Source organism: Sander lucioperca, chromosome 15 (assembly GCF_008315115.2).
Source record: "Sander lucioperca isolate FBNREF2018 chromosome 15, SLUC_FBN_1.2, whole genome shotgun sequence".
NCBI lineage: Eukaryota > Metazoa > Chordata > Actinopteri > Perciformes > Percidae > Sander > Sander lucioperca.
Genome location: NC_050187.1, coordinates 24,459,559 through 24,474,537, shown reverse-complemented (window position 1 = coordinate 24,474,537; position 14,979 = coordinate 24,459,559). Strand labels below are relative to the sequence as shown.

Sequence of the window (14,979 nt, the reverse complement as noted above, 5' to 3'; positions counted from 1 at the left end):
CATGTGATTAATCGTGATTAACTATAGAAATTAGATTAATCGCGATTAAGAAAATTTAATTGTTTGACAGCCTTACTTATAATCGAAAATGTAATCGAATCGAGGATTTGGAGAATCGTGACACCCCTAACTACATTTAGATCTGCACTTTTCTTTTTTCTTTTTTTGGGCATTTTTAGGCCTTTATTGACAGGACAGCTGAAGAAGTGAAAGGGGAGAGAGAGAGGGGAATGACATGCAGCAAAGGGCCGCTCTATATATGGGCTCTACCAACTGAGCTATCCGTGCGCCCCGATCTCCATTTTTCTCATGCTCTACTTGATTGCTCTTTTTTCATATTGTAGTCAATCATATTGCTATAGAATTTTGTAACATTACTTGAAATTTGAAAGACCTATTCATGTCTTTAAAATTAATATACTAAAAAAAAAACATTATAATCAAATATAACAGATCATAGACCAAAGAAAGGCACCACTATCCTCTGTCTTTTTTGCCATTTTGTTTGTCTTCGGTACTCTCTACACACTACTCCACGACAGCATGAGACCAAACATCTTTTTGGCTTTTGGGGAAGATTCAGCCCAGCATCGGAGGTGGTACTATGAGCTGGTTGTGGACCATGTCGATGCCTTCCTCACATCCGAGCCCACACACCTGCGTGTTGGCTGGGCTCGCACTGAGGGCTACCAGCCCAGGCCCACCGGAGGTGACGGCTGGGGGGGCAACGGGGTGGGAGACGACCTCTGCTCGTACGGCTTTGATGGGCTTCACCTGTGGTCAGGTGAGGATGAGATCAAGTGATGCAAAGTTTAGTCTACAGTGTACTGTAAGTACTACTGGGGAAATTGCTCACTGAAATATGTTTTGTCAGGGTGCAAAATAGTGAGCAGTTACAGGGTCTTTACTGATCCTTAAGAGTTTAATTGTGATCTAAAAGTGCAAAACAATATAAACATACTGTATACATAGTACATACAATAGACATGTTTTGTATGATATGTTATATGGGATGATATCACTTCCACAGGAAATATTTAAAAACAAAAAAAGATATATAACCCCAAATACAGTTTTGATTTGTGTTCTGTAGTCTTGAATTCCTTTCCAAACTAAGGTTAGAGAGATACAAGATTGCATAATAACCAAATTAAAAAAAGAAAGAAAAGGACACATATATTGCTCCACATATTCAAGGGTACTTTTTGAGGCAAACATCAGTGTCTAGAGATGTTAGAAAATGGATCAAATTCATCTTAGTGCATTCAATGTAGTGCCATAAATTACATATATGGGAGATTTACCTTGTCTAATTAAAAGGAGCAGCAAATACATTCAATAAAATAGATGCTTTTTAATTTGCCTGTTTAGAAAATTTAAAAAATCTCAGCTCTTGAAATAACAGAGTGCCATTGTTCAGCAACACTTGATGATCCAGAGAGAGCCAGTAACATATTACTGCTTGTTCCTTCAAGTCTGCATACAGAGATATTGGGAATAATGATAATAAATCAGCAGCAGCAACACTAATGCTTGCAGTGATTTGATTAGATTTTTATTTGGATCTATTTTAGTTCATTGACTGATCTTCCAAGAGTCCACATTCAAAACATACAATAATTCATAAACAATCAACACATAATTGTCGACACACACACACACACACACACACACACACACACACACACACACACACACACACACACACACACACAAAACCTACATTCATTGGCACATATACTACACATACCTATATTTATTAACAAACTTAAAAAAAAAAGAATGAACATGGATGACTTTAAAGGCTGTGTCTCCTGAATCTCAGGCTGTGTGGGGCGCCGAGTGAGCTCTCCTTTCCCTCACCTGCTGAAAGATGACGATGTGGTCAGCTGCTGTCTTGATCTCAGTGCTCCCTGCATCTCCTTCCGGATCAACGGTCTACCTGTGCAGGGCATGTTGGAGAACTTTACTGCTGATGGACTTCTTTATCCTGTGGTCAGCTTTTCTGCTGGAGTCAAGTCAGTAGTGGAGATGTCTTTTGGTTTAACTGTCCTACATGGCTCCAAAGTTAATTGTGAATGAAAACATACTGTATTCAGTAATACTATATATATATATATATTTATTTATTTATTTTCAGTAGGCTGTCCCTTTTCTTCAGTAGAGTAATAATATATGTTAAAGATGTAGAAGTCAAAAGTTAACTGTATTTTTCTCTCAGTTTATGGTTTCGTCTCTGTAAGGATCTCAAAACATACCATTAATGTCTTCCTTATCCTTTTTCTGAAAATAAGGGTTCGTTTTCTGTTTGGGGGACGGCATGGAGAGTTTCGCTTCTTGCCGCCACCAGGTTTTGCTCCATGCTCTGATGCTCTGCTCCCGAGAGTCAAGCTGAAGTTAGAACCATGTCAAAAATACATCTTGGATCATGGAGAGGGAAAACAAGAGCTCATTGGCCCCTCAGTACCCGCCACTCCAGTGACCTTTACTCCCACACCAATAGACATCAGCAAGGTAAATAATCAGCATAGTCAAACAGATTTTATTAATAATTTTCACAAATTTAATTTCACAAAAAAATAATTTGTTAATGTTTTGTACAGGTAGAGATTTTTAGATGTAGAATGAGGTAGAGATTTAAGATTTAGAAAAATATGATATTAAATTGGCTAAAGATAATAAAGATAAAGATACTGTGCTGATGAAGAGCACAGCGTGTGGGAGGGGTGCAAGTCTAAAGAAGGTGTGTGAGGTATGCTGGGAAAAGGTTATGAAGCGCTTTAAATGTTAATAATACAATTTCAAAATGAATCCTATGTGACACAGTAAATTGCCTTTTACTTTACTCATGTTACCCTCATAGGTAATATTACCCCCACAACTTCAGGATATCCAAGAAAAAATGGCTGAGAATATCCATGAACTCTGGGCAATGGACAAGATTGATTTTGGATGGACACATGGACCTGTAAGAAAAGAGAAAAAAACATAAGTAATTTAGTTACAATGGATAAATGAATTCACCTTGTCACATAGTATGTGAGAGAATAGTACCATCGCAAACTACTTGAAACTTGACTTGACTCAAACTCGCTTTAGTTTTACTTGCGGGTTTAAAAAATATCAGTTTTTATCAAACAGGTGAGGGATGAAGTTAAGAGGCATGATCCCTGTCTTGTGGAGTTCTCCAAGCTATCAGAGCAGGAGAGGAACCAGAACCTTCAGATGGCTCAGGACACCCTCAGGTGAGCTCTACTATCTGCATCATACAATACAGATTTGAACTTTTTAAATTGTATATGTTTTTGAGGCTTGTTTTCAATGTTTTTGTTTGTTTTTCTACTGGAGGACTCTCCTTGCCTTTGGTTTCCACATTTGTTTGACTGATGACCATGCTGAGGAGAAAGTCAAATACATGAGACTAGCCACCAAGTATGTACATGTTTAATATTGTGTTTTATTGCATTTTGTTTGGAGCCCTTGTACATATGAAACATTTGGAGGCATTCAGTTTGTCAGGATGGGGCACTGTTGTTTGTAGCCCCACATGTGAGTTGCCTCATGTCTAAGTTTTCATAAGAGTTTGTAGGGAAGCTCTATTTCTGATGATTCTTATTCATGAATACTGTAAAGGCTCAACTACATAACCACTTATTTTACAATCATTTTTGAAAGTAATTTCCGATCTTAACACACTCATGTCCATTTTTTATTCCCTTTCTTAGGTATGAGCAGCCCAGTGGCTATAGACCTGCCCCAGTAGACATGAGCCAGGTTTTTCTGAGCCCAGCCCACGATGAAGTGGTTAACCTGCTGGCAGAGAATGATCACAATGTATGGGCCAGAGAGCGCATCAAGCAGGGATGGACCTATGGAGCCCAACAGGTTTCTCTGCTGTATTACTGCATTGCCCAGACACTGCCGAGGAGAAATTGCATTTATTAACTTGTTTTCAATGATATTGATGATATATTATTATATAACACATTAGTCTTCTTGTTTTCAGATAGTATTAAGAATATAGTATATGAAAAAGTATTCCCTGTACATCGTCTCTTGGTCTCAACAAAGAAATGCACATAGTAATGCTCTGGCAACACAAACACTGATACTGTTCTCTGACGAATGTAGTTGCCTATTTTCACTCTTTTCATCTGTATTTTTAGGATGTGAAAGCGAAGCGGAGCCCGTACCTCGTGCCCTACAGCCTTCTTGATGAAAGGGGTAGGAAACTGGGGAGAGAGAGTGTTAGAGAGGCTGTCTGTACCCTGCTGGCCTATGGTTACAGCCTTGAGCCTCTCAACCAGGAACGCAGTATGTCTCAAAGCCCTGTCATCAGTTTTATCTGTTATAGCTCAGTATATTTCACTTTTGATTATTGTAACCAGCATAAGATAATGCATGCAAGTTTAATTAAGATTAGGCTTTGTTTGTTATAACTAATTTTAGTATAGTTGCACCATTTTTTTAAATTCACAATACGATGACATTTATCATATTTGTACGGCAAAGATCTATTTAAGATGATCTATCTATTTAACTTGACCTAACTCTGTTTTATGGAAATTGAATGCAAATCAGTTATTATTTTAACAGACAACCATGTTTTTTTCTGTTTCTTGGGTTTACAGCCACATTATCAAATCCATGTCTCTTTTCTGCTGAGAAGTGCAGAGTGTTCAGACCAGATAAATCATACTCTGTGACCCAGGGGAAGTGGTACTTTGAATTTGAAATAGTGACAGCTGGGAATATGAGAGTGGGCTGGGCCCGACCAGGCTGTACTCCAGATAAGGAGCTTGGCTCAGATAACCAGGCATATGTCTTCGATGGATTTGAGGTGAGACATTCAAATTTGACAGTTCTTCTTATGGCCACATGACCAATGTTGTTAAAATCGCAATAAGGTCAAATCACAGTGTGCACAAGTTGAAGTAGCTGAAAACATTACTGTACACTGGTCAAATACAATTAAAATGATTGATTGACTTTGTTAAAGCCATATTAAAGTGGAGCACGGCCACTGTTATCTGCGGAGTTGAATCTGACTATCTGTTAGCATCTCATCTGTACCTTGTTGGCTCTTTCACGTCTTTTCCAGTTCCTGTGTGAGGCTCTTACACTTCTCTACACATCCCTTTTTCTTTCAAACTCCTTGTCTTTCTTTTGCTTTCAGGCTCAGTGGTACCATCAGGGCATTGAGCCCCTGGGACGTCCGTGGCAGAGAGGTGATGTGGTGGGTTGCTTGGTGGACATGGCTGAATGCACCATGATGGTCACACTCAATGGAGAGGTGCTGTTTAATGACAGAGGATCAGAGTTGGCTGCCATGGACTTTGATATCAGAGACGGTCTGAAAGAGTTTTTGACTTCATATTTAACAGACTTAGTTACTGTTTATTAAACTGAAAGATAATAAACCAAGACATTGTTTTTTTGTTAATATGGCAGTACTATCCCTTTCTTGAGTAAGTCCAAACTATATCCAAGACAGTTATCAGACTGAAATATTTTTTGTCTCGTCTCTCCCCATATTTCCCAGGCCTGTTGCCTGTGGTCAGTGTTGGGTTGAACCAGGTTGGGATACTGAACCTGGGCCGCCATGTGGGCTCTCTGCAGTACTTTACTGTGTGTGGCCTGCAGGAGGGCTATGTACCATTTGCTGTCCACATGGCCAGAGACCCACCCCTGTGGATGAGCAGGAAACAGCCTCAGTTTTCCTCCATAATGCCTGATGATCACAACTTTCAGGTTAGTTTACCAGTTTATAGGCTTTCACCTAGTAGCTTGGTTAAAATGTCTTCTCAAGCATGTAGTATGGTACAGTGGCTCTGCGTGACCCAGGGTCGCTTATAGCACTAGCTAATTGACAGCACTGATCCTGAAAATCTTGTTCTAATCTTATTTAAGGTCACTAGAGTCAGTGGCTCAAATGATTCTTTATCCAGCCTAAGGGTTTCTCAGCGATTGTTTGCACACCATGATGGAGGCAGTGAGATGGGCTTTTACCGGCTCAGCATGTCCATCCAATGTGCTGCTGTCCTCACTAGCCCTGCGGGGGGCGTGCTTCCAGTGGCCTCCAACTCTCTCTCTCCAGGTTCAGATCATATTACATCATATCATATACAGTGTGTGTTCAATTTAGCCACAGAGAACTCAAGATGACAAAGGACCACAATAAAGACTTATTTGGTTCACCATAAGCTCAAACAACAGATGGCATTACTCCTGATGCAGCATGTAAAACTTACGTAGCTATTACAAGAGGAAACGTGTGTGAAATAATTAGTGCAAGATCTTTTCTAGCTGTTCTTTGCAGTCATCCAGATTATCCACAATCCAGATTACTGATTTTCTACCATTATTGCTGTGTTGTTCTGCTTAAACTCCCCAGGGCCCTGCTGTAATTAATTCCTGTTGTCCTTTTAGGAAGGAAAGAGCAGGAGGAGGTGGACTCTGAGTTTGAAGTGCTGATGAAGTCAGCCCACGGCTTTGCTGGCTCAAGAGATGAGCTCAACCATAAGGATCATACTCACGACAAAACATCAAGGTTAAAACAACGGTAGGTTGTAGAGAAATCAAAAGTGGAATAATATGTAATAGAATGCATGAAATTTGGAATATGGAAGAGGAATATGGAAAACTTGAATGTTTGGGTCATTAGTGTGTATTTATAAATGTTATGCTTGTCCATATCGGTCTGCCAGTTGATTAAAATGACAAAAGCATGATTATGACTAAAGTTTTCCCAAATTAAATGACAGAAAACGGGAAATGAAGATTGTTAAAAGAAACAGCAAACAGGCTTTTTTTGTCACGACAAATGCAGTTAATCTGCAAAGTTCATTGTGCTGTGTACAAATTATTGTGTTTCTGTTCTGCAAGGTTCATGCTGAAGAGGACTAAACCAGACCTAGTCAGCAATAACTCTTCTGCACGGCTTCTAGAAGATGTTGTAGTTGACAAAGATAACTATGATCACCTTATCCAGAGCTCCAGAGTAAGTCTATCATTTTCTCATCATCTCATCATAACCACAGAACATCCAAAAAAATAATTATATTATTACAATAATCAGTAAACCAAATATTTTGTACTGCTATTTCTAAATTATTGAATAATGCCCATTAATAATAGTAGAAAAGAATAAATGTATTTGGACAACCTGCTGCCTCAGAGTTCACTAAAATTAAACAAATTGCACTGCAGGGCTTATACGCATGCATTGTGCAGCTGTTCAGCTCCTGGCTGGTCGTTATAATTACTAGTCACAATAAAAAATGTAGAACGCAAAATGCAAATACCAATGACAGCAACTGCCATCTCTGTTTCAGTATTACTACTCAGTGAGGGTTCTTCCAGGCCAGGAGCCTTTCAATGTGTGGGTAGGCTGGGTGACCTCTGACTTTCATCAACACGACATGACTTTTGACACTGACAATGTCCTCACTGCGACTGTCACCCTCGGAAATGACAGTGGCAAAGTCCAGGAAAGGTTAGTGTACACCAAGACAGTTATATTGTCAGTTTGGGTGACTTTACCAAGAATTTAAATACTAATTGCAGACGAGATGATGCTGATTGTTGTCCTTTTCACACCATAATCACAGACTAATGGAATTCTATTTACTGTTTTACTGAAGAATGGATTATTATTACTGAACTGTTTTTAATAAAGGATTCCATTATCTTATTTTGTGTTTTTATGACAAATTATCAGCAAATTGTCAATTAAACACATCCCTATCCTTTTGCACAGTGTGAAGCGATGTGACTGTTACATGGTGTGTGCTGGAGAGGCAACAGGCTTGTCTCAGAGCCGAAGAAGTGCAGGGTTGGAAATTGGCTGTTTAATCGATACAGCCACTGGGCTTCTAACCTTCACCTCCAGTGGAGTGGAGATGGCCAACTTCTACCAAGTAGGTCACACAGGATTCTGTTTGATTTGTTCATATTAATGTGCCTGAGGAGCCCCTTGAAAACAAGATGGTGCATCTCAAGGGGTTTATCCTCAAATAACATTTTGAAATAAATAAATAACATATTAAAGTAATTATAAATAATAGTGAGCATTGTTTAACTTGAAGCTATGCATTATTTAACTGAGGTAGTATTGTTTCACCACTAATCAGGTGGAAGCCAGTACAAAGCTGTTTCCTGCTGTTTTTGTCAAGCCCACCACAAGCAACATGTTTCAGTTTGAACTAGGACACATCAAGGTAAAGAAACCTTTAATTTTTAATCCTGTCAAAGACATTAGAAAGACGTTTTTTGTTTAACCTTGTCTGCTTAGATCGTAGCTTGGCTTTCAAACAATGTTTTATTCTTTAAAATGTTTAGTGGTCTGTTAAACGTCTGTTAAACTTTTCTCTGTATTTGTCTTCTCGATCCAGAATGTGATGCCACTGTCAGCAGGTTTGCTTCGCAGCCAAAGAAGGAATGCAACTCCTCAGTGTCCTCCAAGGTTTCAGGTCCAGCATCTCAAACAGGTATCGTGGACCAGAGCACCAGGCCGCGCATTAAAGGTGATGGTGGATCAGCAAGATGAGCACCACGGCTGGAGAGTCCAATGCTATGAGCCCCTGCAAGTCTTGACCCTTCAGATCCCTGATGAAAACAGGTTAAATAGCTGGAATAAATGTGTTTTTGGAATTGCCACTGGGCTTGCAAATTTAAGTGCACGGGAAATGATGCATGTGTTGTTTATACTGTAATGTTGCTATCATCCATAACATCATCAAACATGCGACAGACTGCAGCATGTTGTGCCACTTTGTGCCATCTAGAGCTTTAATTTAATCTTGAGCAAGCAACAACACTGACATTGTCTTTTTGATAACATACGTCTAGGTCTGTTGACATTTTGGAGCTGTCGGAACTTGATGACCTCTTGACCTTTCACCACCACACTCTCCTCCTCTACTGCTCTTTATGTGCCTTTGGAAACACCAGAGTTTGCCATGTCCTCTGCAGTCACGTGGACCAATCACAGATCCTTCATGCCATTCAGAATCCCCACCTCCCGGGCCCACTCCGCTCTGCATTTTATCAGCTGCTTATTCAGGTGATTGCTTGTTTGAGTTCATGTTTTTTTCTTTTCATTCTTCAACAACAGCATGGGGAAACATTGGTCTTTGGAGAGTAAATAAATAGTATATTCTTGTTTATCAGGTTCACCTCAGCAGCCACACCACAGCATGTCACATGATGAACCACGAATACATTGTGCCTATGACTGACCAGACCAGAGAAATCACCCTTTATCCCAGCCCTGCTGCTGGTTTTATTGGGGGGAATGGTGAACATCCAGAAGGCATTTCCAGCACTAGTCTCAGCACATCCCTTAAACCAAGGATTCATTTTTCATCTCCTTGTTTTGTCAGGAGTGATGGGATGAAAGGAGATGGTGCAGGTGAAATAGCCTGCACAGACAGCCCAGAAATCCCTCTGGATATATTGAAGAACCTGACTATAGAGATGCTTACTGCTGGAGTATGGGCTGTGGGTCAGGGTGTGAGGGATCCTGTAGGAGGCAGTATTGAGCTTTTGCTGGTTCCTCTAATTAGACTGTTCTACACCCTACTGGTTATGGGGGTATTTGGGGATGAGGACGTGGGAAAAGTTCTGAGACTGATAGAGCCGGCAGTTTTCTCCGGAGATACCGAAACCCTTGAGAAGCAAGAGATAGAAGAGATAGAAGAGGCTAGTGATGATGAAAAACAATGGAAAGGGGGCAACAAAAAAGATGGAAACCCTAAACAAGGACTTCTTCAAATGAAGCTTCCAGAAGCTGTCAAACTTGAGGTGAACGAATCAGCAGATTTCTCTGACGTTTTGTATTTCTTCTCCTTCCTTTTGATGTAATGGATTAGCTTCAGGTGTTGTGTTGTTATATTCATATAAGCTGTTTAAACTGAATCATAAAGGGAGATTTAATACATTTCTTTCTTCAGCTCTGCCACCTGCTGTCCTACATGTGTGATTGCCAGGTGCGCCACAGGGTAGAAGCTGTGGTTGCTTTCTCTGACAACTTTGTGGGTCAGCTGCAGGAGAACCAACGCTTTCGCTACAACCAGGTCATGCAAGCACTCAACATGTCTGCCGCCCTCACTGCCCGCAAGACCAAGGAGTTCCGCTCACCTCCACAGGAGCAGGTTGAATTTGCTGAAATTAAATTCTGAGTGTTAGCCAAGAAAATCTAATTATAAAATGTTGTGTTGTAGTTTCTGCTATGGTCCAGGAGCTGCACACTTCAAAAAATATTAAAAATAAAGAAATGCTGGGTCATTATGGTTTACAATAGAACTGTGGCATTTTTAGAATATTGTCATCTGTGACCTGTCTTTAGATCAACATGCTGCTGAGCTTCAGAGAGGAAGAGCAGCAGAAGAACTGTCCATGTCCAGTGGAAATCCAACAGCTCCTGCAAGACTTCCATCACCTCCTCAACACACACTGTGGTTGGTCATCTTTCACTGATTCTTAATAATCTTCATTGAGCCAGGGCGCTATGATAAAGCTTCAAGAAGGCACTTACCATGATTGCCACTGAGGAATCTCATCTTATCGTTATTGTGCAGGCATTGAATTGTACAGTGACACAGAGGATGAAGAGGATGCTGAGATGTCTCTAAAGGATCAACTTCTCAGTCTAGCGGCGAGAGTCATTGGACTAAAGAAGACACCCATAGAAGTGGAGGAGAGTAGAGAGCGGAGTGTCAGTAAGTGCCTCCATGTTGTGAAAGCCCTTTCTTTGTCTCACTTTGTACATTTTGGCCGATACATTTACGTGCACATGGGATCATGCATGCTTTTTTGGTTCAGGATTAATACCATATAGAAACATAGCTGAGTTGTAATAAGAAAGGAGATGGTTAAGAGTGGATATGTGAATGAGAATATCAAGTATTAACTTTGCATCGTGAGATGTTATGTTGAAATCGGCCAGTAACATGTCTACTGTAGCAGGTCCAACAAAATCTTTTTGTCGGACAAATGTAACATAAAAACAATTCCTAAAATGTAATAACTTGACGTATTTAGTCTCCACTCTTCTACTTTTATCACTACTTTTCACCTGCTGGTACTTCTTCAGAGTCCCTCAAAACGCTGATCTCTGAAACAATGGTGCATTGGGCTCAAGAGACTGAGATGGAGGACCCTGAACTGGTTAGGGCTGTCTTCTCATTGCTGCACCGCCAGTATCAGGGCCTTGGGGGCCAAATGGCAGGACCCCTTTGCAGAGCCTATACGATCAGCCAGGCATCGGTAGACGACACCATGGCTCTCCTGTCCTCCCTGGGCCAAATCCGTTCCCTCCTCAGTGTCCGCATGGGGAAAGAGGAGGAGAGGCTGATGATCAGAAGACTAGGGTAGGGGGGCATTTGTATTGTGACATAGGTTTGCTTCATTTGACACCTTGATTATTGTGATCTTGTGTAATTATTAGTATTGGTTAAATTCTAACATATATGCATCCCAATATCCTTTGTGGTGTGGGAGATATCCTTTCAGTTTTTTGACATTTCTCTTTGTATGCACAGGGACATCATGAATAATAAAATTTTCTACCAACACCCCAACCTAATGAGGGCATTGGGAATGCATGAGACTGTGATGGATGTGATGGTCAATGTTCTTGGAGAAGGGGAATCAAAGGTGTGAGAGATAAAGTACTCCCTGCAGCACAGTCAATTGTAGCATCTACCTCCTCACATTTTGCTTTTCTTTAAATCCATGCATTGATTTTCTTTTTTTAGATTACCTTTCCCAAGATGGTGGCCAGCTGCTGTCGATTCTTATGTTATTTTTGCCGCATCAGCCGTCATAATCAGGGAGCCCTTTTTGACCATCTCAGCTACCTGCTGGAAAACAGCAGTGTTGGACTAGGTAAATCTTATTCTCTCACTTTTCTCTGTCAGTAGTAACAAAAATGCAATAACCCTTTATTACACTACAGAACTTGTTTTGTCAAACCTAGAACGCTGTGTTTTTTGAGAGAGGTGTTGATTCAGCCCTCTGGCATTTTTGAGGCATAGTTTGTCGTGCTGTTGTTGGCATTCAATTTTAATCATGTAACATTAAAAGTTTCACTAAGGTAGTCTACTAAGTAAAACTTTGTTGCAGGACTATTGTATTGAAGTACAAAGATATATGTGTTATTGTCTCTGAACCTTTTACTCTTTGCTAGGACATTATTTTGCACTTAAGAAAATAACCATTTGAAGGTGTTATTATCTTGTCCCCACAATAAAAAAAACCCAATATCCTCAGATTGTTAATACGCCTTTGTCTCTTAGCTTCACCATCCATGCGTGGGGCCACTCCTCTGGATGTAGCAGCAGCCTCTGTTATGGATAATAATGAACTGGCCTTAGTGCTGAGGGAACCTGACCTAGAGAAGGTGATTTCTATAATCTGTGCCTTCCTCTACAGTACTGCAGTTAATAGCCTCCATTATGTCATGAATACATATATAAGTGTTCTGAGGCCTATCCTACAATAGGCGTTACCGAGGTAACTTCAGGTTCAACCCAGGGTTTTCTGTATCACGACGGTGGGTCAGTTGTTGCCGGATTAAATCACTGTGGTAACTTATGATGAACACCTAACCTGGTCGGGAGCAGGTTATGTTGGAGATGACCAAATAATACTCGATTGATAACGGCGTCACTGTTCTTAGAAGATCAGGTGGAGCTCAGTGCGGAGAGAGAGAGGTGCGCTCAGAAAAGTTAAAACACTTAGAGACCGACAACCCCGTTAACATTCCCTGATGAGTATTTTTTATGAAAGATATCCTATAGATTTTCAGCGGAGGGAATTACGTATAGGCTATTTGTCGGCTTGTTGAGCCGTGTGTTGCCAATGCGCACATCGGTTGAATTATGTTTTTATATTTTTTTTATTTGCTCTCACGATCGCTTACCACTGCCAGGTTGCAACTGAAATAATAAAGCAATGGCAGTTTATGGAAAGCACAAGTGTAATTATGGTCAGATCTTGTGCCTGACTGATGGGGAAGTGATATTGATGAGCGTTGTGATTTACGCATCTACAGCGTCCGCTATTTTTTGCCAGCTTTCTTTCCTGTTTTAGGAAGCAGCGACTGTATTGCGTTTTGCCTGTAAAACCATGTCTGTATTCTTCATATTTATGTAGAATTATAGTTTGCTCTTCTTATGTAAAATATGCGGCCCTGGTAGATGTTTGCGATTGGTCGTGTTGTGCAAACACCGCCTCTTTTATGTGAACGCGCGCGCCGCTGGATTGGGAATCCTGGGTTGAAATCTTAGTTTTCTTTGATATACCCCATTAGTTGTACAGTAGCTGCAATGATCCAGTATCTGTAAAGCTAATCTAATCTACTATCCAGGTGGTTCAGTACCTTGCTGGCTGTGGTCTCCAGAGCTGTCCGATGCTGGTGGCTAAAGGCTATCCTGATATCGGATGGAACCCTGTGGAGGGCGAGCGTTACCTGGATTTTCTACGTTTTGCTGTCTTCTGCAATGGTAACCTTTTAGTTCAACCAGTAGTTCTCCCATTTAAAAGACATCCTCTGATAGTTTAAATTACATTTCTGTAGCATTTCTCTAGACTTGTGTTATTCTGATGATTCCAGTCAGTTTATACCATTCAGAATTTGCCTAATTATATAAATTATAAATATAAACCGATTATTTTATTTGACTATTTGTCTAGCAGCCTTAAGAAAGCCTAAATTAACTAAAATCACAAACTATTGTTTATTTCTTTGTTTTCAATTATACTTTTGACTTATGACCTACTCAGGGCATTTATCACTCGGATAATTGCTACAGTACTGGAATAGCAGGAGCCAAATACAAAGTTAAAAAGGCGCAATAGTCTGCATCCTGTCATCCTTCCAATTAAGTAAACTATTTGCAATAGAGGTAATTAACTCTCTGGATCTTCTACTATTGATCTTTTTTCTTCTCTGAAGCGGTGCCCAGAAGGCGTCCGTTCAAATTTTCTTTGAGTTTGTGGACAGCTCAGCCAAATGGGATTGGATTTCCATACCAAGTGTCTCAGTGATTAAAGCTGAACCTCTTTTCTATACAGTCAATAAGCTGTACATATTGACTTGGGTAATTATTATTCTATTGGTCGTCTCGGTGTGTTTTTAGTTTATTGATTTCCTTTCCTATAAAATCAATGAGAATCTCTGAGAGAAATAGGATTGATAACAAACAAATGCCCTTTCAGACACAATCCACAATTTCATCCAGTCCATCTGAAGGTTCATTGAAGTCATTATCTTCTGTGTGTTCCTTAACCACAGGTGAGAGTGTCGAGGAAAATGCTTACGTGGTGTTGAGGTTGCTAATACGTCGGCCTGAGTGTTTTGGCCCTGCCCTGCGAGGTGATGGGGGAAATGGCCTCCTAGCAGCAATGGAGGAAGCCATCAAGATCTCAGAGGACCCTTCTATGGATGGACCTTGCACCACCTACCAGTCCAACAGAACACTGTCAGTATTAGATGTTGATTACTGCAAGGATTTTTTAAATGTGTGTGCATGTGCAGACACATATTTTAATATGTTACGAACTGAACACAATTTGATAAGGCTGCGTACAAAATTATTTTGATTCTTTGATATTGTACACAGAGTGGCCCTCATTTATCAACCTAACGTAGAAACCAGCGCAGATATGAGCGCAGAAATCATCTTACGACAGGCTTCACGTGTGATTCATGAAACGTTTGTATCACACCAATCAGAGCGTAACAATGGTCGTACATTGATAAATCCAGCAGCTGGAAACGATCGTAATTTAAATATCACGCCCCAATATATTCTGGGTTTTGAGGCCTCGCCCATACAATTTACGACATGGCGAGACGTAATCCGGCTAAGAAGCGGCACTTTTCAGAGGTGGAGATTGAAACCCTGATATCTCAGGTTCATTTGCACTAGCATTTGTAGTTTTGTCAGCCTGAAAACTTATTATTTATAAGTA

General features: G+C 40.3%; 1 protein-coding gene across 2 annotated transcripts in view; it reads left to right on the top strand.

Moving 5' to 3' along the window:
* The window catches only part of ryr2b (ryanodine receptor 2b (cardiac)), a 74,895-nt gene that overhangs the window by 15,509 nt on the left and 44,407 nt on the right, over window positions 1-14,979 (top strand). For both annotated transcript variants that reach the window (XM_031308023.2, XM_031308016.2), the window contains exons 18-46: window positions 543-784; window positions 1,826-2,018; window positions 2,295-2,514; window positions 2,864-2,968; window positions 3,142-3,245; window positions 3,349-3,432; window positions 3,726-3,885; window positions 4,167-4,314; window positions 4,632-4,840; window positions 5,177-5,351; window positions 5,543-5,751; window positions 5,911-6,097; window positions 6,430-6,562; window positions 6,886-7,000; window positions 7,335-7,495; window positions 7,760-7,919; window positions 8,133-8,219; window positions 8,394-8,620; window positions 8,851-9,064; window positions 9,172-9,804; window positions 9,954-10,154; window positions 10,349-10,460; window positions 10,581-10,721; window positions 11,096-11,372; window positions 11,544-11,658; window positions 11,760-11,889; window positions 12,300-12,403; window positions 13,373-13,508; window positions 14,300-14,486. In XM_031308023.2, the coding sequence (XP_031163883.1) occupies window positions 543-784; window positions 1,826-2,018; window positions 2,295-2,514; window positions 2,864-2,968; window positions 3,142-3,245; window positions 3,349-3,432; window positions 3,726-3,885; window positions 4,167-4,314; window positions 4,632-4,840; window positions 5,177-5,351; window positions 5,543-5,751; window positions 5,911-6,097; window positions 6,430-6,562; window positions 6,886-7,000; window positions 7,335-7,495; window positions 7,760-7,919; window positions 8,133-8,219; window positions 8,394-8,620; window positions 8,851-9,064; window positions 9,172-9,804; window positions 9,954-10,154; window positions 10,349-10,460; window positions 10,581-10,721; window positions 11,096-11,372; window positions 11,544-11,658; window positions 11,760-11,889; window positions 12,300-12,403; window positions 13,373-13,508; window positions 14,300-14,486 (5,169 nt within the window). The remainder of the gene's footprint in view (window positions 1-542; window positions 785-1,825; window positions 2,019-2,294; window positions 2,515-2,863; window positions 2,969-3,141; window positions 3,246-3,348; window positions 3,433-3,725; window positions 3,886-4,166; window positions 4,315-4,631; window positions 4,841-5,176; window positions 5,352-5,542; window positions 5,752-5,910; window positions 6,098-6,429; window positions 6,563-6,885; window positions 7,001-7,334; window positions 7,496-7,759; window positions 7,920-8,132; window positions 8,220-8,393; window positions 8,621-8,850; window positions 9,065-9,171; window positions 9,805-9,953; window positions 10,155-10,348; window positions 10,461-10,580; window positions 10,722-11,095; window positions 11,373-11,543; window positions 11,659-11,759; window positions 11,890-12,299; window positions 12,404-13,372; window positions 13,509-14,299; window positions 14,487-14,979) is intronic.